At 45.1% G+C, this 23,117-nt stretch overlaps 9 protein-coding genes across 9 annotated transcripts; 4 read left to right on the plus strand and 5 right to left on the minus strand.

The window, feature by feature from the left end:
- Positions 1-2,758: 2,758 nt before the first annotated feature.
- JR316_0009489 (uncharacterized protein) lies at positions 2,759-4,279 on the plus strand (the record flags this gene model as incomplete). The annotated part of the gene is made up of 3 exons (XM_047895191.1): positions 2,759-3,743; positions 3,926-4,203; positions 4,259-4,279. 3 exons carry the CDS (start codon positions 2,759-2,761, stop codon positions 4,277-4,279), a joined length of 1,284 nt encoding a protein of 427 aa, XP_047744910.1.
- A 323-nt stretch (positions 4,280-4,602) lies between these two features.
- On the minus strand, positions 4,603-5,528 carry JR316_0009490 (uncharacterized protein; the record flags this gene model as incomplete). Its single annotated transcript, XM_047895192.1, has 2 exons — positions 4,603-4,647; positions 4,713-5,528. 2 exons carry the CDS (start codon positions 5,526-5,528, stop codon positions 4,603-4,605), a joined length of 861 nt encoding a protein of 286 aa, XP_047744911.1.
- Positions 5,529-8,852: 3,324 nt separating this feature from the next.
- Positions 8,853-10,216, plus strand: JR316_0009491 (uncharacterized protein; the record flags this gene model as incomplete). The annotated part of the gene is made up of 7 exons (XM_047895193.1): positions 8,853-9,087; positions 9,219-9,380; positions 9,445-9,611; positions 9,688-9,818; positions 9,891-9,945; positions 10,006-10,023; positions 10,115-10,216. 7 exons carry the CDS (start codon positions 8,853-8,855, stop codon positions 10,214-10,216), a joined length of 870 nt encoding a protein of 289 aa, XP_047744912.1.
- Positions 10,217-10,811: 595 nt separating this feature from the next.
- JR316_0009492 (uncharacterized protein) lies at positions 10,812-12,155 on the plus strand (the record flags this gene model as incomplete). Its single annotated transcript, XM_047895194.1, has 8 exons — positions 10,812-10,875; positions 10,935-11,124; positions 11,185-11,321; positions 11,482-11,545; positions 11,602-11,732; positions 11,792-11,858; positions 11,937-11,964; positions 12,030-12,155. The coding sequence occupies 8 exons, from the start codon at positions 10,812-10,814 to the stop codon at positions 12,153-12,155; spliced, it is 807 nt and encodes a 268-aa protein (XP_047744913.1).
- Positions 12,156-13,227: 1,072 nt separating this feature from the next.
- On the minus strand, positions 13,228-14,718 carry JR316_0009493 (Vacuolar protein sorting-associated protein 74; the record flags this gene model as incomplete). Its single annotated transcript, XM_047895195.1, has 3 exons — positions 13,228-13,865; positions 13,947-14,202; positions 14,398-14,718. The coding sequence occupies 3 exons, from the start codon at positions 14,716-14,718 to the stop codon at positions 13,228-13,230; spliced, it is 1,215 nt and encodes a 404-aa protein (XP_047744914.1).
- Positions 14,719-15,528: 810 nt separating this feature from the next.
- JR316_0009494 (uncharacterized protein) lies at positions 15,529-16,512 on the minus strand (the record flags this gene model as incomplete). Its single annotated transcript, XM_047895196.1, has 1 exon — positions 15,529-16,512. One exon carries the CDS (start codon positions 16,510-16,512, stop codon positions 15,529-15,531), a length of 984 nt encoding a protein of 327 aa, XP_047744915.1.
- Positions 16,513-16,658: 146 nt separating this feature from the next.
- On the minus strand, positions 16,659-17,829 carry JR316_0009495 (uncharacterized protein; the record flags this gene model as incomplete). The annotated part of the gene is made up of 7 exons (XM_047895197.1): positions 16,659-16,784; positions 16,841-16,868; positions 16,925-16,991; positions 17,053-17,132; positions 17,242-17,388; positions 17,515-17,602; positions 17,808-17,829. 7 exons carry the CDS (start codon positions 17,827-17,829, stop codon positions 16,659-16,661), a joined length of 558 nt encoding a protein of 185 aa, XP_047744916.1.
- Positions 17,830-20,046: 2,217 nt separating this feature from the next.
- JR316_0009496 (uncharacterized protein) lies at positions 20,047-20,753 on the plus strand (the record flags this gene model as incomplete). Its single annotated transcript, XM_047895198.1, has 5 exons — positions 20,047-20,105; positions 20,161-20,291; positions 20,355-20,421; positions 20,488-20,515; positions 20,598-20,753. The coding sequence occupies 5 exons, from the start codon at positions 20,047-20,049 to the stop codon at positions 20,751-20,753; spliced, it is 441 nt and encodes a 146-aa protein (XP_047744917.1).
- A 212-nt stretch (positions 20,754-20,965) lies between these two features.
- Positions 20,966-22,360, minus strand: JR316_0009497 (uncharacterized protein; the record flags this gene model as incomplete). The annotated part of the gene is made up of 1 exon (XM_047895199.1): positions 20,966-22,360. The coding sequence occupies one exon, from the start codon at positions 22,358-22,360 to the stop codon at positions 20,966-20,968; it is 1,395 nt and encodes a 464-aa protein (XP_047744918.1).
- Positions 22,361-23,117: the final 757 nt, after the last annotated feature.

Consider the following 23,117-nt stretch of genomic DNA (forward strand, 5'->3'; position numbering starts at 1 on the left):
TCAATACTCAATACAAACTTATGTATATTGTAAGTATCATGTTCACTTACTTACTTGGATAATCTGACTCGACACGAAAGACGAGCAGACTGAGCGCTCAGTACTTCAGTGCTCACCGTGTGCACTTAGACTTACCACTTACCACTTACAACGAGCAACACAACACAACGCGCTCCGACTTCCCCCACCCCATTGCCCAAATTAGAAAAACGACACATCTGCTGCTCCAGGGACCAGTGCTCAGTGCTCACTGCTATATGATCGTATGTTCGCGAGGAGCTTGCTTGAATGTTGATGGTCGTCATGCTATACCGCCAATGTCAATGCCAATGCCACTGTCAACGCCAGCGTCGGTGTCAGCGTCAGCGTCACAATTACATATCGACATATAGGTAGTATTATGTATAAATGTTAGTATTTTTGGTTCTCCACTCCGATGGCAAGAGCCGCCGGTATATTCCGCGTGTCCTGGGAGCGTCTGTAGCTCGCCGATCAGTGATTGAATATTGATCCCTGACGATCCAGAAGAGAAAGGTTGAAGTGAATGTAAGTAGTAACTACCGTTGAGCAAAGTCAGAATCGAACTTTTCTGCGTCAAACTTCGTCAGACTATACCTAAAAGACGCGTCGAAAACTCGGAACGCCCGCGTATGTCCTTCTGCCCGAGGCATGCCCGAGACCTCTACTCAACGCGCGCGCGTTCGTATACAATCTTACGGTAGGGCATCGCCGTGATGGTGTGATGATACAGACTGGTCAGTGAGTCAATTGAGCCTGTAGCGCTAGCGTTGACTGCAACGTACTGTAATCGATTGTGTCACTGCATACTAAGTTTTACGAGCCTTGAGGGCAATCTGAATCTGATTGTCCATCCTTTCCTGTTCATATTATACAATACAGTCGCATTCACATTCAGCTTTATCCCTGGCCAGCATCAGCAGGGTTTAATCGAGTACATATTGATTAATCAATGGAATTGTGAGGAGACACATTCATGAATTAAACGGCGTACATAGGAAATCCAACCAACCCACACTAAATTGCGGCCTGTCAAACGGTTCATAGACCATAACGATATTGAGTAACACTATTCAATAATTAACTACAGAGTCGCAGCGACATTGACATTGACATTGACATTGGCATTTCAATTTTGAATTTTCAACCTTCAAGCTTCAAGCTCCAAGCTCCAAGGTTGAAACTGACACTCGACAGACGCCGTCGACTCATAGTGTATTTTACGTCAACGTCAAGTTCCCTTCTACCACTTACGGGGACTGGTTACTGGTACCTGTGGATCGAGTCATCGACGGTCCACGGAAGTACAGTCTCAATTCTAAAGCAGATGAAGATCGCACTACGGAGCTGTCTTCAACTTTTTGTCAGCTGTCCACCCTATAACCGAATTCAGCCAGAAATTTTCTGAAGTCCAGGACGACAGGGCACACAGTAACATACCCCTATGTGAGCAGATAGATCCTCATGAAAACTAAGCGCCGACATTGTGTTCCGTCGCGTCAACTAGCCTCAACCGCACCGCGCTGACATTTCCACCTTCCCTTCCCTGTCCTGCATCTCTCCGGTGAAATGACCATCTCGCAGCGCACAGGATCTCTCAGTCTCGATCATAGTCGTCCACGACAAGTCCAACCAATTTGCTTCCGCCCCATTCAGACGCCTTGGCTTTCACACTTTTCCCACCTCGTTGATCTTTATATCCTCGCCAACCATCCATTGTGCAGTATCGGCAACTGCTCAGATCTGATGCCTCAATGCTGGACTGTAGCTGTATATACACATACACAAAAAAGTACACATCGCTGAGAAAACCAAATGGATACAAAATATAGCACATTGCCTTCCATTCCCGGCCGTTGCGACGAGGATTTGCCTCCGTGCCATGCAAACGACGCACAAATTGAGACGGCTAAATAGATATGCAAGTTGCTTGGCGGCGTGGAATTTTGTTATTCAAATCTGGTCCTAATCCTGCTGCGCTGCTTAACCGTCTGTAGCCGTCTGTTCGCATATATATCTGCGTATGCAGCTGATGGGAACCTAGGCTGGTACCAGATTGTTCAAATGCATGTTCTGGTATTCTATTAACTGAGATTGATTTTGTATCACGTCTATGTAATTTTCACCTCCCTCGTCTCGAGAGGCCTCAAAAAACCTGCATCTGTTACTCCTATTTATATTTCTGGTATATAAAACCGTCCCAGGCTCCCAGCGGAGATTCAGCGAACTAGATTGCAATGGATAGAACATATAATAAGGAAAACATGGAAAACGGGCTAAAGCGCATGTACGAATCTGCAAGAAAACAACAAGATTTATCATGCACAGAATAGGTGCCTCCGCTATCACCGCCTTCAAAGTCGCCGTCTAAAATAGACTTTTAATGCAAACTTTGTACAGACAGGTTGTATTCGAGAAGACAAAATATTGAACCCCCAAATGAGCTCTCCGCGACCTCAAGGCTGCGGATGCAACCTCGTTTTCAGACGGAAGCGAACAACTTGAACGGCTGTACAAACAGGTTCACTGGAGGTAGGAGGACTATCTCTAACTGGGTGATTTTCCCGTAGCGGATGTGCTTCAGACTTATTGAGGTTATTTTGACACTTCATTCCTGGGTGCTCGGGATACAGATGAACTCCTGTTTTCAGGAAACAGCCGTTTCGTCGAAGGACAACTTATAACTGTATGGATTTATACTCGAACACCCACCTCTTATCGACGCAGACGCCCAACAGCGATGGCCAATTCTCCTTCTCACTCTGAGCATAACCACTCCAGCAATCTTCCCGTGGAGATCATCGAAAAAATCATCCAGAACGCATGCACGACCTACTGGTGTCACCCGCCGACACTCTCATCCATCGCACTCACATCGCATGTTCTTCGCGTTTACGCAAATAACGCACGCTTCTCTGCACTCTTTGTCATTCAGGGATCGTACGTTCCCGTCGAGAAAGTGGTGAAAAGCATCAGGCGCCTCGTGGATGTTATTAAATCTGGCAACACTGTCTCGAGCGGGATGCCTGGCATCTTGAACTTTACCACGTCGCTTTCGCTGGAGTTTGTGGGCTCGCACAAGGATATAATGAGTGGTCTTTCAGATGGAGGTCTGGCCTATCTCTTCAGATCCCTCTTTCGCCAGCCGATTCCGTGGAAGCCTAGCCAGGAGTATGGATTGCGTATGGCTGTTTATCGTGAAACAACAACCATTCCGGTCGGCGACGTTTGGGAGGATGGGTTTCGAAATTATGTCGGTATCGACTGGCGTTGTGTCAGTCCTGACCTTGTAGACGCCTTCGTTGATCTCGTGAAGAACTCGCGTCTGAACTCGCTGCTACTTGAGTGCATGCGCAATGTACCAAGATCCATTTTTGAGGGGTCGGGAATTGCTATCCTAATCCTCAGCGAGGTTACTGTGGAAGCTGGACTGCCAGCCGCGTCGGTGGACAACGTCAAATTCCCAACGCTCGCATCCCCATTACAGTTACTTTCGTTGGGTTCGCTCTCATATAGTGATATCTCCCTGAACTTATATTCGGATGCCCCGCCGCCCTCATATAGTGATATCTCCCTGAACTTACATTCGGATGCCCCGCACGGAGGTCTGCTACCATCTCTTCTAGAGCTGAGCGTGGCCCCCAGCAGATGCACAGACCTCACCGAGCTTAGGATGGCGCTGACAAATGCCCCATCTCTTCAAATGTTGGATGTACAGCTTTACGGTACGACCACATTCAATCTTCCATTTATTACCGATTGTTAACATTACCAACACCAGCACTTTTTTCGATCAGTACACGTCACTCATATATACCTTATCGCAAACTTCCCAAGCTATCGAGAATGAGGATATCTACATTGGCAAATGACCATGGACTATCACTTGCTATTTGTTTTTTGAAAGCACCGGACGGTGTTGGAAATTTGCGGAGACTGGAACTGATTCTTCAGGGGGGGATTATACACAGAATGGGTGCGACGCCAATTCTCATCGAATACAAGAGCATGAGACTGGAACGTCTTGGTGCTCATCTTTCCCTCCCTTCTTTCAATGGCCTTGAAGTGATCAACGTTCAGCTGCATGTCTGTCAAGGCTTTGCCAATCCATCTAGTATTCAAGATGAGTTGACCGCGCAAATCACCGACAAATTACAGTCATTGAAGAAGAGGCTCGTCGTCAATGTTAGTCTTACTATGTGAGACTCGAGAGGATGTTATCATTGATATGTATAGGTAGGATCCAGTTTCCAGTAGTTAAAATATTTGGCAGAAATGTAGTCTACTTCCATTTTATCCTGAGATTTTAAATTTAAGAATAACTGGTTTCAAATTGTCTGTGCCTTTGAGAGGAAAATATGATACTTTAACTTGACATTTGGACCATACACCACAAGGCTCACCTCCAATTCAGGTACTCTTCAGCATTGACTGGCGCATGCATAAGATCTGGTTGGACGAGGAATTATTCAACTGAATACGGAACGTGTTCTCGAAATAAATGGGGAAGGATGGCCAAATCGGTTGTTGTGGACAGTGAGCAAGTAATTGACGTAAGGTGTTTGAGGTGAGTATACATGATGGCTATGTCTGTGTCGTGTTGGCTTGAGATATCGCGAGGTGTTCGAGCTGCATGGTGTATAAATGTAAATATATACGCATTCTATAGCCAATTTGGGATTAAAAAACAATACATTACCTTCATTCTCTTTTTTAATCTCGATGGATAGCACCTTCAGAAGCGGAGCATGGTGCAAAATGTCATTCAGGGTGGCTATTGTTGACGCGAGTGAATGAAACTCTATGTGGCGTGAAATAATATGGCATATCATCAATCTCGTCAGATTGGGGAGATATAATTGTGCAGTGGGGATGTTGAATGTTGGTAGGCTAGCCGGGAGTCCGAGGTCTCTCGATGTAACAATGGGGCCAACGTTAAGAGATTCAAGGAATAAGGACTCAGTATTTTTATTGACAATATCCAGTTCTTGCTCAATAGAGCTATTGACAATGTTTACATCCTTGACTTCCCGTTTGCCGACGAAGCTCTTTGGTATATCCTTGACAGAATCCAAGTGGACACTATTCAACTGAGAAGATTGAACAAGGTTGTTTAGTGCTTTTTGTATCTCTGGACTGAACAACCTCCAAGAAAACCTATCACGCTGGCCTACTGGGGAATATGGGTCGTCAACGTTAAGCCTGAGGGTAAGTCTGGAAGGTCCAGGTGACATCATCCGCAAGACATTCGCTGAGGAACCAGTCTGAAAGAGGTTCCGGAGAATGTAGGCTAGAACTGAATCTGCATCTGCACCCCAACATTTGGGAATGTGGGCCCGAGGGCGAAGAGCTCCTTCTCGATAGTGATAGTACGCCCTGTCTCCTATAATCAGCAGCTCTAGTTCGCGGACAAAGTGGCCGATGGATGGTAAAGAAGAGGTCTTTCGTCCTGCTTTTATGACTATGGCCAACGATTTGAGTGCCTTTTGCGTACTAGCTTTGCTGTCCATTGTGAGAGTGAGTTTAGAAAACCTGGCTTTGTTGGCAAGAATGCGGCAGGAATAAGAGACGAGAGAAATGCAGGAAAGAATCCTTGTGTCTGCTGTGAGAATTGATGCTTGTATCGCATATTCGAGTATATGCTCTATCAGCGGCGAAGGTATCACCTGTGGAAGTGTGGACATATCGAATGGCGTTTTACGGATTTGCGTCAGTGGGTGAGGAGTGGCACTTGTATAAGTAGAGGTCAATGATATGGAAACTTCAAGAAAACCGGAAGAGCGAGGTGCCCAGACACAAACCAAACGTCGTCCGCTGAACGCGGATCTAAAAGGCAACTGCTATTCGGTTTCACTTCAGCGGACTCTTAAACGAAACGAATGCGTTTTAGAGTAAAAATGAGGAAGGATCCATCAGAGGGTTATTGTATAAGTGACATGATATGGATGAGGAGCGCGAGATGCGAGTGTTGTACGGCTAGATCGCCTCTACAATGGATAGGCGAGAAATGTGAGTAAAATAGTTTACACATATGTCGATAATGACCATCATGCCAGCAGTTAAACTCTCTGGCTACATGCACCTTCTCACAGTCAAACCTTCCTATTCCTCGGTATTCATGTCCTCGCATACACCAATTCCTTCCCCATCTAATTCAAAAAAGTGATCAAGGGCTTCAATTGGCGTGATGCCACCTACTTGCCAGACCACAGGCGGGACAAAACTGGACGGCGTGTATGCAAACCGCGCTCCCACTGCAGCGATCGCTTGGGAAGGGCGGTACTTGAATCTCTGAGACTGGGACAATGGGATGGGCGATGCTATAGGAATGCACATTCATTGGGAGGACAACAGCAACGCAGGCGATGACGGAGGTTTAGATGGCAGGCGAGATGCAAAGGGCCTTGGTTAGGGTCTATGTTAATCAGACGAACTTGCAGCCACGCACCTAGAGGAACTTTCCGGCACCGCATCGATCTGAAAACCTGCTTCCATATCTATTTCACGATAGTTTCCGCTCGACGGCGGAAAATGTTGGCCGGCGCTTGAGGATATCAAGATTGTGTCGATACTGAAGCAATATTGAAGCTAAACGCGTCTGCACAGGTCATAGTCAGAATGTGTGTCAAAGGTAGGAGCGGTTAAATGGAGAATGACAAGAACGTGTATAAAAGGAAAGGGGGTGATAGGCCAGCGTTTAACCAATCGAGCGATCAAGATTCACCTTTTGCAGTGATATATTGACCTTAAAATCACTTATTTAGAGTAGAGATTGGATTTCCTCTAGATGGATTCCTGTGAAGCTGTGAAATCTTCCGCCACATACGAGTGTTGCTAGCTACTTATACAAAGACTGGATGTGGAGGGGAGAGAAAATATATCGAGTTATTGACGTGCTGGAGAATTTATGCCTCTTACCGTAAAAAATGAAACGCTTAGAGAAGAACGAGGGGACGAATGGGAGCATCAATAGGGGTATATGGAGTTTGAGAACATGGCGGAAACGGAGACAGAGTTGAGACGAAGTGGTGTATGCAGTCCCGGTATGCTTTTTGATCGCTTCAGCAATGAAAGGGTGCACAGTTGGTGGGGTGGTGGTGGATCGTGTTCAGCACTGAGAACGTTAATGAAGGTGAAGGATAACGAATTTCTCGATTATGAAGGCCAGGCTGAAGTGTACGGAACAGAGGCCAGGTTGACCGTTGAGGCCTGAGGCCTGAGGTCTTGAAGAGTGAAAGCTTCGGAATTGGAGTCAAAAAAGGCTCAGAAAGGGTAAGAGCTTCCGCGACAAAGGTACGTGTTACACACCTTCTGTGGGATACAATGCTAATGACACCCTCGCCGCCCGCAGATCACCAACGTTTCCAGCATGTCTAAGTTTGGCGTACACGTTGGTTCCAGTTGGCTCCGTCTACTACAGATGTAGAGTGGATGATAGTGAGCAGAAAATACATGGCATAGGAGTGTCGGGAAAAGCGTCAAGAAAGGGGAAAAACATGCGGGGATATGGTAGGTACATGCCTACCCAAATGGTGAGCACGTTCCTGTTCAGTCAAGAAGATAACCTGTCGTCCTTTTGCAGCATAAATCAGACATAACCATGATCAAACGGGTATCTGTGGGTGATATCGTCGAAGCCAAAAAAAACTATTTGGACCACGCTCATTCGGCCATGGTTCGGCGAAGTCAATTGCATTTCCCACGCCTCAACTCTAAGGATCTTTCTAGGGGCAGATGACTATGTAATTTTCAAACAACACTACTGGCGTCCATCGATATCTAACTCGTAAAAATGGGTTGTAAAAACTTTGAACTATTTGCAGTATTTTAATTACTAAAAAAATGGTTACTGTAACCTTTCTCCTAGTAGTAGGAAACATGAGTAAATTTATTGATGGACGGCATTCTAAAGGACACAGAGGATATTGCAAGATCCACCATCTTTCGGCAGGTTGAAAAGAGATACCCTAGAAGGTAATATACATACGTAGTACATACTACTATGGGACCCTGTTCCTCATTTCTTTCCAGTAATCGGTATAATAAAGCAACCCTTTTGATGACAATAACGGAGTAAGCAGTTCACTGCATTTAGTCGCGGGGATAGAGAGCTTTGCTATTCTGCCACCGTCAGAGACTAAGTAAGATGTGTATCCCGAAGCATTCTAGACCGAAATACAATTCAATTCAATTGGTGAACCGATAATCATCATGTCATCATCATAAAGTAGGAGAATGGCAAGGGCCGCGTCATCACACGAAAATCAATACCATCAAGTTTAAAGCTACACTACCTTCCACATTGATCCATGCAAACTGCAAAACCAGCAGCTTACAAGCGCATAGCATGACGATACTCGACAGTTTGAACTGAAGTGACTATGCGAACGTTACATATGTGCTCCAGAGTCTATTTTACTATTTGCGGAGATCGCCGATAAACGGATGGCTAGCTCGGCATCGTCCGGTAACTTACCTCCATCCCAAACTTCCCAAGATTCAAATTTCAAAGGGTAACCAGGTGGAGCCCAACGCATCATTTTCCTTCCCAAAAGAATGCACAACATTTCACTGTTACGATGAAAATTGCGGCCATAGAAAGGCAGGAAAGAGGGAGGGCCCACCGCGACAATCAAAATAACAACATGGATTCCAACGCTTGAGGGGCGGGCGGCGCGCTGGTATGAGAGGCTGCAAATCGGTATGCGTTTCATAGATGACTAACCTGTATCATTCTTTAGTCACCAGGCATGAGAAGCCAATACAATGACCAAGTCCTAACATGTTTTCCTAGCTTATATTCCCCTCATCCATTATCCAGTCCAGCAAATGCAATGATACACCCCCAGCAAGAATCTGAAATGATCCGCAACATCGCCATTCGAAAGTGGTCGACTCGTAAGTTTGTTATCCAACAATACCTATTTTCGCCGAAAGAACCTCACGTACCATTTTACAAACCCTTTAGTGGCATCCCTAGCAATATTACTCTACGAATACGCGATTACACTCAACGAAGAAATGTTGTATATTTGGAGGTATGGCTTATTCGTCTTAACAGTGTTTGTGGTACTTTTCAACGTCTAGGCCTATTTTGACCAGGCAGCCTTTTACTCTTGTGAGAGTCATATACATATTATCTCGCTACACAGCTATTTCAGTACAGAGGTTCGTTATAACGACCCTTCATACACATTTAGAACAACATCTTGACACCTCGGAAAGCATCAATGTGTTTTTGGTCTTCTGGCCGTTTTCTGTCACGGATATAGCGGAGGATACTTGCAAACGATGGTTCACCATGCAGATCACCGCAGTATGTGCACTGATGGCGCTCATGGATGGCATCCTCATGCTTCGAGGTGTGCTTCCGTTCTATCATGCCTTGTGGGCTAAATTGAACCTTTTTTTGTCTTTGTCGCGTAGTCTATGCGCTGCACAAGAAGAACCGACGGGTGGGCGTTCTCCTTGGTGCACTTTTTAGCGCACAAACAGTCGTTCAGGCAGTATGCGGCCATCTAGCGTCAAACGTGCCGTACGACGGTTTCTGCGACACCCTCGAAGCCCACAGCGCCGTCCTCTATTTTTGGTCAGTAAATAATCAATTGCAATTGTTACCGCTTTTCCAGCCAACAATGTGTCGCGATCGTTTGCTTTCGTTCTCTCCAGTATTTCCGTGTGGGTGACACACTTATCTCTGGCCGCGTTGATTGCGATGAAGCGGGACTTAATGCACCTGAAAGTTCCCGTAGTGAGGATCGTGACTCGGGATGGGGCGTTAACTATGATTACAATCGTCTGTAAGCACTCGAATATCTCTCAGATTTGCTAATTGAACTAAAAACCAACACTCCGATTAGTTTTGTGTACAGTAATTACCCCATGGACCATAATCAACCAGGTTTCCAAAGCTCACGTAGCCTTCGGGTACGTATTCCTTGCAATAGCCACGCTCCATTGCTTACCCCTAGCCATCCTTTTGCGCAGCTGGCCATTATCCATAATGTCAGTTAGTGTATGTCACCCATCCTCGTCACACGTAGAATCCACCGCTAACTGTAAATATCAGTGCTGTCGTATGGTTATGAATATGCAGTCCCTCGACGTCAACGGCAATGGAACAGGACATAGACTCGATCCCGAAGACCTCACAGAATTGACCTCAGATATATATACCTATCCTCTGGAACTTCAGTGATATGCATTGGACCTCGCAGGGTATAGTATTCAGAGAAAGTCTTTGAATGAAATGGAATCTTTTCAGCGAATTTCCAACTCTGACTAAATGCGACTATCTTTGAGCACGCCACCCCTAATCTCCTGGAAACACACGAAATACGTCAGGTTCACAATTTAGACGTCTGACGTGTTGGCCCAGACCGATCAGGGACTCGCTGAAGTAATGAGAGCCTCATCGGCCCATATCTGCCTTGTTGAGTTGAAGTTAATAAAAGGCGTTATACTGCTGCTTCCTTCATCACGTTGAGGACATGCATCAGATAATAGAAAGCTCTGTGCACAAGGAAATGTGAGAGAATGTAAAGTATTAACCTTTTATTCTCTGAAGGTGTCCGTATATGTCGCTGATTTCCTTTAGGTCATAACTTCACATGCTCCATTAAGGTCCCTGACACGACACAAAAAAGTCACACACGCTCTCTTCCCTGCCATCAGCTTTAGGGCTAGATACTAAACCGTAGGGAAAATAGCAAGAAGACAAAAATCTCTCTTCTCCCCACCCATCTCTGCCGCTTTACTGACGGAAGTGGTACCAAACACTTTCATCCTCATACATGGATGTGAGCCCTCAGGATGAAGCTGCTCTGCAAGCGGTTACATTCAGGAGATGGTCAATGTGTACGTACGCTATTAGTTTCGTCATGAGTCTCCATTTCATTGCATTCAATATTGCGCAGTGGCTTCGCTGGCGATGGTCCTCTATGAGTACGTTATTACATTCAGTGAAGAAATGAAGCATATCTGGCGGTATGAATTTTTCACGCTATTCCCGGATGCCTACGACGAAATGAAACAATTCAGAGCGCCATTAAGACCCGTGCGTCTGATATACATCTTTTCAAGATACGTCGCCATTATTGTTGGGAGGTCAGTCCCTTATTGGTGCCAGGATGACCCTTGTAAGTGAGAGCTCACAATGTGTTATAGTGTAAACGTATTCCTAATATTTGGCCCATTATCATCCACAAATATACCAAGGCATCGGTGTAGGCAATGGTTCACGTTCCAACTTTCAGCTGCGTGCTTGATCATGGGTTCCCTGGACGCCATACTTATGCTAAGGGGTGAGTTAAATATTCCAGGGACCTGATAGTTTCTAATATCCCCGACGGTTGTTATATGAAGTGTACGCCCTTCATAATAAGAACAGGAGAGTGGGCGTTTTTCTGGGGCTTCTATTCGTGGGGCAGATTATAGTTGAAACAATTTGTGGCATTTTGGCAGTAGATGTTTCCTACAGCAGAATCTGCGATATCAACTTCATTCATCCTTCAGTCATCTACTATGGGTAAGTTTTTTAAGCTGTACCTTTCGCATCAGCTGTTCACCGACATTTTGGTACAGTTCCTCCGTGTTGATAACACATATATCGTTAGTCGCCTTGACAGTCTGGAAATACGACCTTATAAAAATGAACATCCCCATTGTACGGATTGTCACTCGCGACGGGGCATGGATCACCGTCCTTGTTTGCTGTAAGTCGTCAGTTCTTCGCATGCTACGCAATCCCGGTAGCTTGCTTCCTCTTCCTCAGCAATGTTTAGTACTTTGGTCCCATGGGCGCTGATACATAAAGTTCAGAAAGCCCATATCCTTTTCGGGTACGTTGCTAGTACTTTATGCTTCGTGGTATGATCTCTCATTTATCTCGCACATGCTTTGCACCTTGCTCTTCGAAGATGGCCCATATCAATGATATCTATAGGAGTATGTTGCGTTCCTTGCGAACAGATATGCCAGTCTTTCACTAATTAATGATCATTTACGTCCAGTGTTGCCGTATGATTATGAATATGCAGAAGCTGGATGTTGTATCAACGGAGTTGAGCAATGACGCCGAAAACCTTACAGAGCTCACGTCGGAACTCCTCACCATTCAGATTGAGCTCAAGGGTTGACAGACCACGGTACCTGTAGTTTCCATACGTCACACCAGGCCATGCTTCCTACACTTTTCTTGTAAATAATATAGTCCAGTAGGTGCTTTCTGACATTTGATGTGAGAATTGGTAAGCAACGGTTTTTGCGTCCTGGTGCGAGCGATCTACCATCAATTAAACTCTTATGCGACGCAGAGCGATTACACTGAAGTTCACAACCGGTAACTCAATGGCAATGAAAAAAAACATATACGCAAATTTAATCCTAGTTTGGCGCTGTTATAAACGCATCCGGATGGACTAAATCTCAAGCTGAGCCACTTACAGCCGCTAACGTTTCTCGACGATGACCATTCATTCCAACCGTCCCAGAACCCAACAAATGACAACGTATATTCACGAGGTTGGTTTTGAGAATATTGTCGAGATTGGTGCAGCGTAATGGAGCACAAAGAATGACAGCGCTTGTTCAATGTTGAAATTACACCACGGGCGTCAATCACAAATGTGTCATCTGGTCAAGTGTTCGACGCCCAACGTTCGACGTTCAGTCAAAATGTCCGAAACTGGAACATTGACAACCACATCAAATCCGCTGCTCGCAGCGCGCAGTGCGCAGCACAAAGTCTGAAAAAAAGAAAATAAACGTCGGACAACCACAGCGACCAAAGTCATTCCTCTAAAGTTCGAGTGGGAAGAGGTAGAAATATAGAAGGAATGGTTCAATATTAAATAGTATAAAGTTGGGGAAAGAATACGAGTATTGTGGCATGAGTATAGGGACTGGGGCTTGGTGGAGGGGACATAAACTAAAATTTGGTAGTAAGACGGAAGCAGACGCTCCGTACCGCGAGTATCGGTTGAACGGGTAAATTGGTTTGAGGGACAGCTCATGGGTTGCAGAGGCAGGGGGTGGTGGTGGTAATTGCGAGCTGGTTTTATGAAGCGGACCACATCCACTATCATGAGGGTGGGACGAGAAGCGTTTCTCCTATAAGGGAAAGTAAAAGAAAAGGTTGAAGTCGTTGGAACAAAAATCCAAAGTAAAATAAGAAAAAAGATAAAGGAGGAAAACAGAAATAAAAGGGAATCAAAGCAACGAATCAAGTTTGGACAACACCTCCAGTACACCTGCAATGAGCTCAAAGCCCGTATCCTCATCCCCTCCCACCGCTTCCTTTCGAACCTCCTGCACTAGCCCAATAACCACTTCCCTGCCTCCGACTTCAAGACCACCTCCACTCGCCAGCCTCGACGCCTGTCTCCTCCGCCCTGCAGCCGTGGCTGGTGTCATATGCTGGCCAGCGCCCGGCCCCAACCCTCCGGCGGAGCCATACGGCCAACACACGAACTCGCCCAGAATCTCGTCACACCGCTGGAACGCTGCCTCTCTTTCCTCATAACCAAGTCGCCCAAACGCGTTATCAAGCACGCTGGCGGTATATGCGGTACAAACGAGACAGACAGCCCGAAGCACGCGGCACTGCACGCCCTCTTTGTCGAGTGCGGATGGGGGGATAGCAGAAGTCGTGCTAGTGAGTAGCGACACCACGCGGTTGATGATGGATTCCTTAGTGCGCACGTCCGCTACAGGGTGCGTCGCCATGTCAAAGAGGAGGAAGTTGCGCTTTTCTGTGCGCAACACGCCTTTATCTACGAGGCCTTTTGCCAGACGTTCTCTGACTTGTTTGAGTTGGAAGCCAATTTTCATGACATTCCACGTTTCTCCTAGAAAAAAGAACGACGAATTACTTTCGTATGCACACCGGTAAAAGTGAGAGGTCGCAGATTAAGTGGGTAGTTACGCACCGCTCATAAGGTCTATCCATGAATTAATGCTTAATTTCTCGATCTCCTGCTGTGCCTTCATCATCTTCAACGCCTCATCCAGAATTGTCTCCCCCGTCTGCCGGTCATCGATAACCTCAACAATACGCTCTGCGATGGGCACCCGTCGCCTGTTGGGGTCCTTGAACAGGGCTATTCGTCGTCGTAGCGCCAGCTCAATCAAAATACATCCCCGCAAAGCATACGAAATGTTGTCGTTCCAAAATGATAGATATCCCTAAAGCATGACAGTTGGGCAGATAAATGAGTAGCCAGAGCGAGAACAACCAGCACCAGAAATAAGCCGATAAAAAAATAGCCACAAAATATAGGCGAACTATGGCCGTCTTCTCCTGTGGTCCAGCTCGTCTGCGTGCACCATGCAGGTATACCACCGGAATGCAATAAAGGCTTATACAAGCTCAACACTGACCTGTTTGTCCTTAATACCCAGCAGCAATACCTCCTCCATGATTGTCAATCGCGGCATCTTTCCGCCAATCCTCGCCTCCTCGCTAGCGTCCTGCTGCAAATCTCGAGGGTCAAACGCGATCTTGCTCCCGCCTTCAAATGCTGAGCCCGCATGCTGCACCGGTGCCGATGCACCATTTCCCTGGCCATTCGACATCGACGAACCACGTCGACTCATGCCATTGGTCCCGTTGTCGTCGTCTACATCGTTGTACATCGTTGAGGATGATGAAGCGCCACCACCGCCGACACGGCGCCGTGAGAGACCGCCTGAAGACGCCATGCTCAATTTCGAGAAGGCTTTTTTGGTATATGAACAAAGAGGCGGGGGATGGGTATGTGGTTGGATTGCTCGTCACCGTGCTGCGTCCGCATAAATCATCTGCTCCAGAGTGCGGAGTTTGGATTTTTGGACCATCAGCACATCACGTGTTTTCATGACTCTGACGCGACTCTTTGAATAGGGGCTCACGACATGCCATTGTTGTATCAACAATTTTGATCTCCTGAAATCCAATAACTGTATTGAGCAGAACAGATCAGCATTCCGAAATAGCAACTTTAAAACAATACAAAGTAGTCAGTATAGACGAGATCTACTATCTTTGATTTTGCCTACAATACGGGATTTTGATAAAACTCGATATTCAACCCTCCCGATGACCTCAGCGACAATGAAGCAAGTCTCCTGTTTAGGTGGCGCACTACCGTGCTCACGTAGTCCGTCGAAAAGTTCATCAGTTGCTCCATGCAACTCTGAAAGCCGATTGTTACGTGATTTATTCCAAGGAGAGATGGGTGAAGAAGTAGCTCATCTAAAGCTTCGCAAGGAAGCTTCAATAAATCCAGAACGACTGAAACATGACAAGTGGAGCGTGAGATAAATAATATGCGGAGGTTATTCACGCTCTGTGGTATGTTTTGTAGCAGATGCATCATGAGTCGAAGGTGACCAACACATCCATCGATGAACGAAATTGATTGCAGATGAGGAATGTTTTCATAGTTGATTTCAGCCATACGCTTCCAGTTAGTGAGACAGTAGATATCTTTTGAATAATGGCACAATTAGTGTTCTAATGATTCAATTGTGTCAAGCAAATAAAATACCTTGCGTCATTTTTAATCCGACAGACAACTCTCGTAGGGAAGGCGCCTGCTCAAGGATTTCGTTGAAATCCCTGAATTCTTCATGGCATGTAATATCCATTGCCAGCTTTGTCAGTACTGGAAGGATTGACATCGGGGATTTGACTGATAGGGTGGTTACGTGGCAAGCAACTATCTGTTCTATGTCAACACAAGAAACAGACCCATCAATGTCCAGTGACTCCAGCTGTAATATACAGTCGCCATCTCCGGAGTAGTCTGAATCATTGTAAGGGCGTAAAGGTGAATATGATATGGAGCACCGACGAAGAAAAAGATGTTTGATCCCGGAATGTCGCAAGAAATCTCGAGGTAATCTGCGCATCACGTTTAGGCATAATCGATTTAGTCTTGAAAAGCGGAGGATATTCTCCAGTGCCCGTTTAAGAACTGGATCGAGAGACTCCCACGCCAGGCCCTCGTACGCATCGCCCTCCGAGTCATCGTACCGTGGTAGGTCAGAATCAGCAGGTTGCCTTCGTTTACGGTACACATAGAGCGATAGAGAGTAAATTGACGAAGATTGAACATAATCATCAGGTGGGTCATTGGCCCGGAACAAATTATCTAGAATATACGCAAAATTTCCGTCCTCAAGAGTGGGCATAATGAGGTCTCGGAAACCAATCAACTCCACCTCAAAGGTCGTTACAAATGAACATAGGTTCGGCAACCGCTCATGAGCGCGACCACTCCGAACGAGATCCGCCAACCTTGTCATTTTCCTCCCGGTGTGCTCCACGTCGTGAGATGCTCCAGTACGGTGTAGGATTAGGTGTCCAAAGCGGCACTTGTTGACGAGAGAATGGAATACGTGCGACGTGAGCGCGATACGAGAGATGCTCTGTGCGTCAACGACACCCCATGCTGTGCTAACAATATCATCGAGGAGCTCAATTGGAAGCGTCGGACGCGTTGGAATGTACATGTTGTGGAACGATGGGTGTTGGTGAAAGACAATACTTTGGTGGAGTGCTAATGTAAAGATAATCGCAAGGCGTGGAGGATCGTCCCGATATAGAATCCACGGCATTTCATTTCGCTTCTTCAATGCCCCAATTATCAAGCGTTGTACTACATGTCCTGTAATTCAATCTGAAGAGTATCAAGCTCTGTCAAAGTCACTGAGTCGTGTTCGACGTCCGTAGTGGTCGTTGAAGAAAGGTCTAGTGTTTGCATGTTCATAATCATTCGACAGGACTTGAAAATGTAATGTTATAACCGCTGCGTAGGAATTTATACTAACAAGCACGTACCGCCACAGACAAGATTGTTATAGGCCACCTATGGGCAACGAAAATGAGGAATGGATGCTTTGGTTTGTGATTCATCAGACGCACCCGAGTATCATATGAGCTTTAGACACTTGATTGCGAACAGCAACGGGAGTGATCCCGGCAAATACTCCTATTGTATACAGGGGTGGTAGTTATAACTGTTTTAATGCATGTATTTGCAATAGACTTACCGCAAACTATGAACATGATCCATGCCCCATCCCGAGTGACGACTCTGACAATAGGAGCTCTAAGCTTCATCAAGTCATACCTGGCGGCAGTCATTATAGCCAGGGATACATGGGTAAACCATATGGAAGCACTACTCGATAGTGCTTAAGAGTTACCTCTACAGCAAGAAGGGAATGTAGGTTACGCACCTAAAATACAAAACAGCGATGCTCGTCTCACGGGTGTCACAGATTGCGTCGTATCGAACATTGACAACTCGGGGCACAATCGTGATATCCAGGGCTACCTGTCCCCAAAGAATAAACACCAGGAATGCACCAATTGTCCTGCTTTTCCTATAGAGTGCGTAGACTAGGCAAGAACAATATTATTACTCAGCCAAAAGAGATTAACAATAAGACACTTATTATACCTCGAAGCATAAGAATACTGTCCAAACCTGCAACCAACATACATCCTACCGTAGTTTGAAAGAGAAACCACCTTTTGCATGTTCTCTGGGTAGGTTCCGTGCGGGAAAAGGCCCAGAAGACCAAGTAGACGTTGACGCTGTATGTCGCATTTTAACCGTAACAATTGACAAAAATGAGCCCGAACAGTTTGAATAAAATACTGACCTCTGAACAATTATACCAATGTACCTTGCTAGTAGATAAATAGTGCGCACAATAGATGGAGGCCGCCTGATGAGGTCCCACCCATTATTGAACGTCAACGAGATCCATCATTATCTTCTCCGATGTCTAAAACATACCTCCATATATACCGAACTTCATTGTTGAGCGTGATAGAATACTCATATAGCAATATAGCTAGAGAGGCCACTATTTCAGTGCGGAAGGAATCAGAATATCTAGAGATCCGTACAGCAAGATAAAAGACGCACACGTTGACCATTTACGAACTGTGATATTTTGAGCAACTTCTCGTTCTACGATAGCCGAGGCATCCATCCACCTTGAGATTGGGCAAAGGCCGGGGGGATTATTGATGTTGTTTAAATATAGGCTCCAGGTTGAAAATGAGGGGAATATGAACGCAGTGAAGTACCAAAGCTTCCCCGGGTTCCCATTATATGTTCGGGATAAGGGGTAAAATGTCCTGTGAAAAGTCAAGAATATTCTCAGAGAAAAGGGTTGGTTCAATGTCAGGCTAAATTAAACGGCGGAGACCGATGTCACACTCAAGGCAAAGATTGTTGGTGAAACAACATACGTAAACTGTAACCCTGCTGCCTTACTACACTACCGTTTCTGCTGTATATATACTGTCCGTGATTACATAAGAAACATAGGGTTTCTTAATTGGTTCTTTTACCTTACCAGTTTGAGTGTCACTGCTGTATTCAGACAGACAGCAGCGGATCATTTGGTAGATCACAGGCTTTTCCAGTAAGTAATCCCTGTACAGTAGGTACCTCTGAATAAATTAAAATTAGCTCTCAACTTCGGGGCCGGAAAGCGTTCCTTCCCTGGTTCGGACCTGTTGTCTGCTCGGCCCTGGCTCGGCCCCAGGTTGACAATTGGTCATGTGTATTTAGTTCAGTACAATTCTGGTTCTGTAAAATTAATGACATATCATATCTTATCAAGTTTACGTTTAAACTTGCTTGGTCAGTAGTGGACGGTTAGCATCAAAGTCAGAGACAGTTAGTCACTGCAAGAGGGTAAGATGGCAAAAATGAAATGGCATTACTTTTTAAAATCCATTCTCTGGTCCCTCGCGACATGAAGCAGCTACTCAGAGAAATTCAGTTCCTGTGTGGAGACATAGCCCCAATGGAAATGCAGGGATCTAGAATGTCCTGACGTCTGAGTTTTCTGTCTTAGCGACATCTGAATGACGGAGGGACTAGAACTCTACTAGTGGTAGTGATACGTAACGAAACACATCACTTCTACTACTTACCTAGCTGTCCCTTAAAAGTGACTAGGAATCAGTATAGATTGTTATTAATAAGTCACTACTATTCTTCTGAAGTCCCCTATCTCAGGAACACCGTATTCTGCATTCCTTGGCTCAGGCTGGATGCCGCCGCTGGAAATTCAGTGTCTACAGGTACTTTAAGGCCAACATTAGGCACTTCAATGAAGCTTGTGGTTTTGTCGATATTGTATAATTTTATACTATTACTTTAGCTCTCTTTAGCTTATGCGATACTGACGTTGACAAAGCTGGGTTCACGGCACGGCACCGGGCCAACGGTTCCAATTCTCATGTTGCTCACGACCCTTCGCGTTGCTGACATGCGGGGTCCAAATTCTCTTCGACATATTCTCTCATGTAGCGAATTCGATGTCCATACCGGAGCCTTCAGAACTGCAAATCGCCCATGACGTGGCGCAGAACCTTCTCGTTCGCAAGTGGTCTACCTGTACGATTCTTCAATTTCTTCTGCTTCGAGTAATCAAAGTATTCAGAGTTCAACGCAGTGGCATCCCTGTCAATCCTCCTCTATGAGCATGCCATTACATTGAATGACGAGCTTCATTATATTTGGAGGTGAGTCGGATATCAGTAAGATGCCCAGCGTTTCTGCCTTCTAGTACTAGTAGGCAAGCTAATATCAGTTTTCAGGCGACCCAAAACGTTAGTTCGGACCATCTACATATTTTCTCGATACATGGCAGTATTTGCTCAAAGGTCATTTTTTTCTTCCTCTCCAATCTTACCTAGCTGATAGTACCGAAGCCTCAACGTTTATCTAATATTCGGCCCCCTTTATGGGCCAGATATACAGGAGTCCACGTGTAAGAAATGGTTTGGGTTCCAGACATTTACGGCCTGCGCCCTCATGGAAGCACTGAATGTGATACTAATGATGAGAGGTATTTCTTTAAAACAATCTGACTTAATTTTCCTCAGTGTCTCATCATTGAAGTGCAGTCTATGCTCTACATTATAAGAGATGGAGAGTGGGCATACCTCTTCTATCTCTTTTCGCCGGACAAGTCATTATCGTGATAGTATTTGCTCCAAAATCTGTCTACGATATGACCTATAACCATGTATGCGATACAACGTACACACATCCTAGCTTTTTGCTCTTCGCGTAAGTTGGCCCTGTACTGTTTATGCGATGTGCAATGAAATACGAAGATTTGCAGAATATCTGTTGGGGTCACACATTTGACTATGGCGCTTCTGACAGCTGCGAGACAGGACCTCAGAAAGTTAGGAGTACCGGTCGTTCGGGTTGTTACACGCGATGGAGCATGGTCCTTGGTTATAGTCTGCAGTGTGTGACACTTTCTTTTCTCGAATCATCTTTTTTAATGACCAAATGATTATCTATAACTAGCTTTGTTCGCTGCCATAGTCCCTTATTCATATTCGCTTCACGTTGAGAAAGCCCATGTCGTCTTTGGGTACGCGCTGATAGCCTCATATCGACTAACAATTAACTAACTGTGCCGAAAAAATTGGTTTTGAAGGTGGCCAATTACGATCCTATCGATATGCGTGAGTATTTCAAAGAGTTTAAGCTCTTACGCCACTTCTAAACTCTTCTGAGCAGTGCTGTCGTGTCATTATGAACATGCAGACCGTTAGATATACCGACACTGACCCAGAGCGCACTAGATCAAGGAACACAGATACTACGATAATCATATCCGAGATTCATACTCTGGAACTTGAGATGCAGGAGTACATTTATTTTTCACATGCGGATACGGTTGTAAACAGCACAACTAACTAACACTGACGTTGTATTGCTACATGCATATACTGGTGTCTGAATTAAGCAACAATAATGACACAGAAGCCAAATACAAATATCCAAAACTGAATTATTATGCCTTATTGTACATCGTTTCAAATATGATGGTTAGTACGAGGTTCAGTTATTGACGTCAATTGATTTCTGTTTGAAGAATATGATAAATGGAAAATCGAAATTGAATGGCACCGTTAAAACGAAGTCGTGTACTCTATGTGTACTTTTGATGCTGGTTTTTGCTTCAACAAAAGGGGAATCTGTCCTCGGACAAACTTCTCCAATATATCGATATCGCTTCCTGAACTTGGTTGCGCCCACTCGACTCTGATGGCAATATGGATTGACGGGACTGCATTGAATGCAGATAGTGTAAGATAGCCATCCAAGCCATTTATACGAGACTGTTCGAGAAACGTGATCACGTCAGCCACACTGGGGAGGCTGTATGGGTGATAGATGATTGTAAAGGAAATTGTGCTCAGACTGGAAGGAATGCCACACATAGGCAAAGTTCTGGTTAAATCTCGAGCTATACCACTGTCGCGGGCTTGAAGTGAAACTGATTCGAGGTGGGAGAGGTTTGACCAATTTATAGTGCAGTGGTTGTCAATTAACCGTCTCATTTCGCCTATTGAAATGGATTCTGGGCTCAAAGTACGCGCAAATGAATTGAGCAACATACCAGACGTCATGCGCAGCTCAACAGTGAGGGATCGCAATGCCAATGTGTACTGTAGCAATCTATTCAGTAGGTCCAGCGCGCCTCGGTACGAAATGGCAACTGTTAATTTGACAAGAGGAAGATAACCACCAAGCGTCGATCTATCCTCCCCAAGTCTGTAAGGGTATGTGAGAGAGTCGATCTCTTCCACAGACAATATGGGGTCCATTTGGAGGGATTCTAATAAGATTGGGTGGGTGATAGGAGTTGGACGGCGTCCCAGGTCCAACTTGGCACGTAACAGGTGCAGGTGCTTTATGTTTGCGCTTTTAAGCAAGTCAATCGGGACGTGGTTCATGGTATGGAGGGTTAGCCGAGTGAGTTTCGATGTTTGGATGAGGCTTCGTAGGGAGGTCCTAAGATCAGAATTGATAGATCTCCAGCTTAGTCCATTGTATTTAGGATATTCCGAAATATCGTCAAAGTATTCATCATCGGTACGAGCCCAGCGATATATGCGAAGAGATAGACTGCATTCACTGGGAGTCGCTCGGAATATATGCTGAAAAATGAACGCCAGTGACCCACTGTTAATTACTGGCGTAACCTCGTCGTAGTAACCTATCATTGACAGTGAAAGTGACGTAGTAAAATCGACAATGCTGCGCATTTTACTGAAATTCTCTGCGTCTCTGATAAGGTTGGCTAGTGTTTTGATTTTTTTGGATGTGAAATGTATATCGTGTCCAACACCCCTATTCAGGACTAGTGAGCGAAATCTCCTATTGTTGGCAATGCTTCGAAGGGTGCGCGATGCAAGTGCAATTGAGGAAAAAACCGAAGCTATAGAGACCTCGTCGAAGATACTTTCCAATATTTCTACTGGAAGATTTTGCGTTGTGTTGTCTCGGGCGGACGTCATCATTGATGTAGAATGGGACACGGGGGGCAAAGTCCAGCACGGTAGAATTTCAACCGTGCCCGTCGCGGTTGAGATTCGAGTGAACAAAGGCGGGCCGGATTTCCGTCGGAGATTTAAATATTTAATCAGCGTAAGACTTGTTATTCTCGACATGACTTCACCTCATATTTTGCTGTTCAAAAGAGTCATTGTGAATATTATGCAAAACTCCAAAGCTTAACAGATAAATAGGGAGCTAATACATATACTTAAGTTTGTCTCATGCTTCCTATTAGTATGTAGATACCTTAATTTGGAGGCCTATTCAGCAATAACTACCTTAACTACACATACTGCTCTGCGACAACTATCTGTGAGCCAAAAGCTTGATCATATCCTGTGAAACTATATGGTATTAGTTAGGCAGCTTGTGTCATAGTTTAAATGTATTTTGAACTTTATTATGCTTTGAATTGGCACCGACAATTATACTGAAGAATATGATAAAATAAAATCAATTGAGGATCAATTGCTCTAGCAGTATTTTTGCCAGTAAAATAATTATATAGAATGTCTTTAGAATATTCTCAAGGTGTACTACAGTTGGAATTGAGGTTACCGAGATACATCCACTCCTAATTACTTTTAAATGCAGAAGCAATAATATGCCACTGCTAATTGGAACACTATCACCAATCCATTGGCACTGTGGGCTTTAAAACTCAAATCAAACTCTTAGAGCATATTTATACTAAAATTTACATCAATAACATTAAGGTGT

This window comes from Psilocybe cubensis, chromosome 9, assembly GCF_017499595.1.
Source record: "Psilocybe cubensis strain MGC-MH-2018 chromosome 9, whole genome shotgun sequence".
Classification (NCBI taxonomy): Eukaryota; Fungi; Basidiomycota; class Agaricomycetes; order Agaricales; family Agrocybaceae; genus Psilocybe; species Psilocybe cubensis.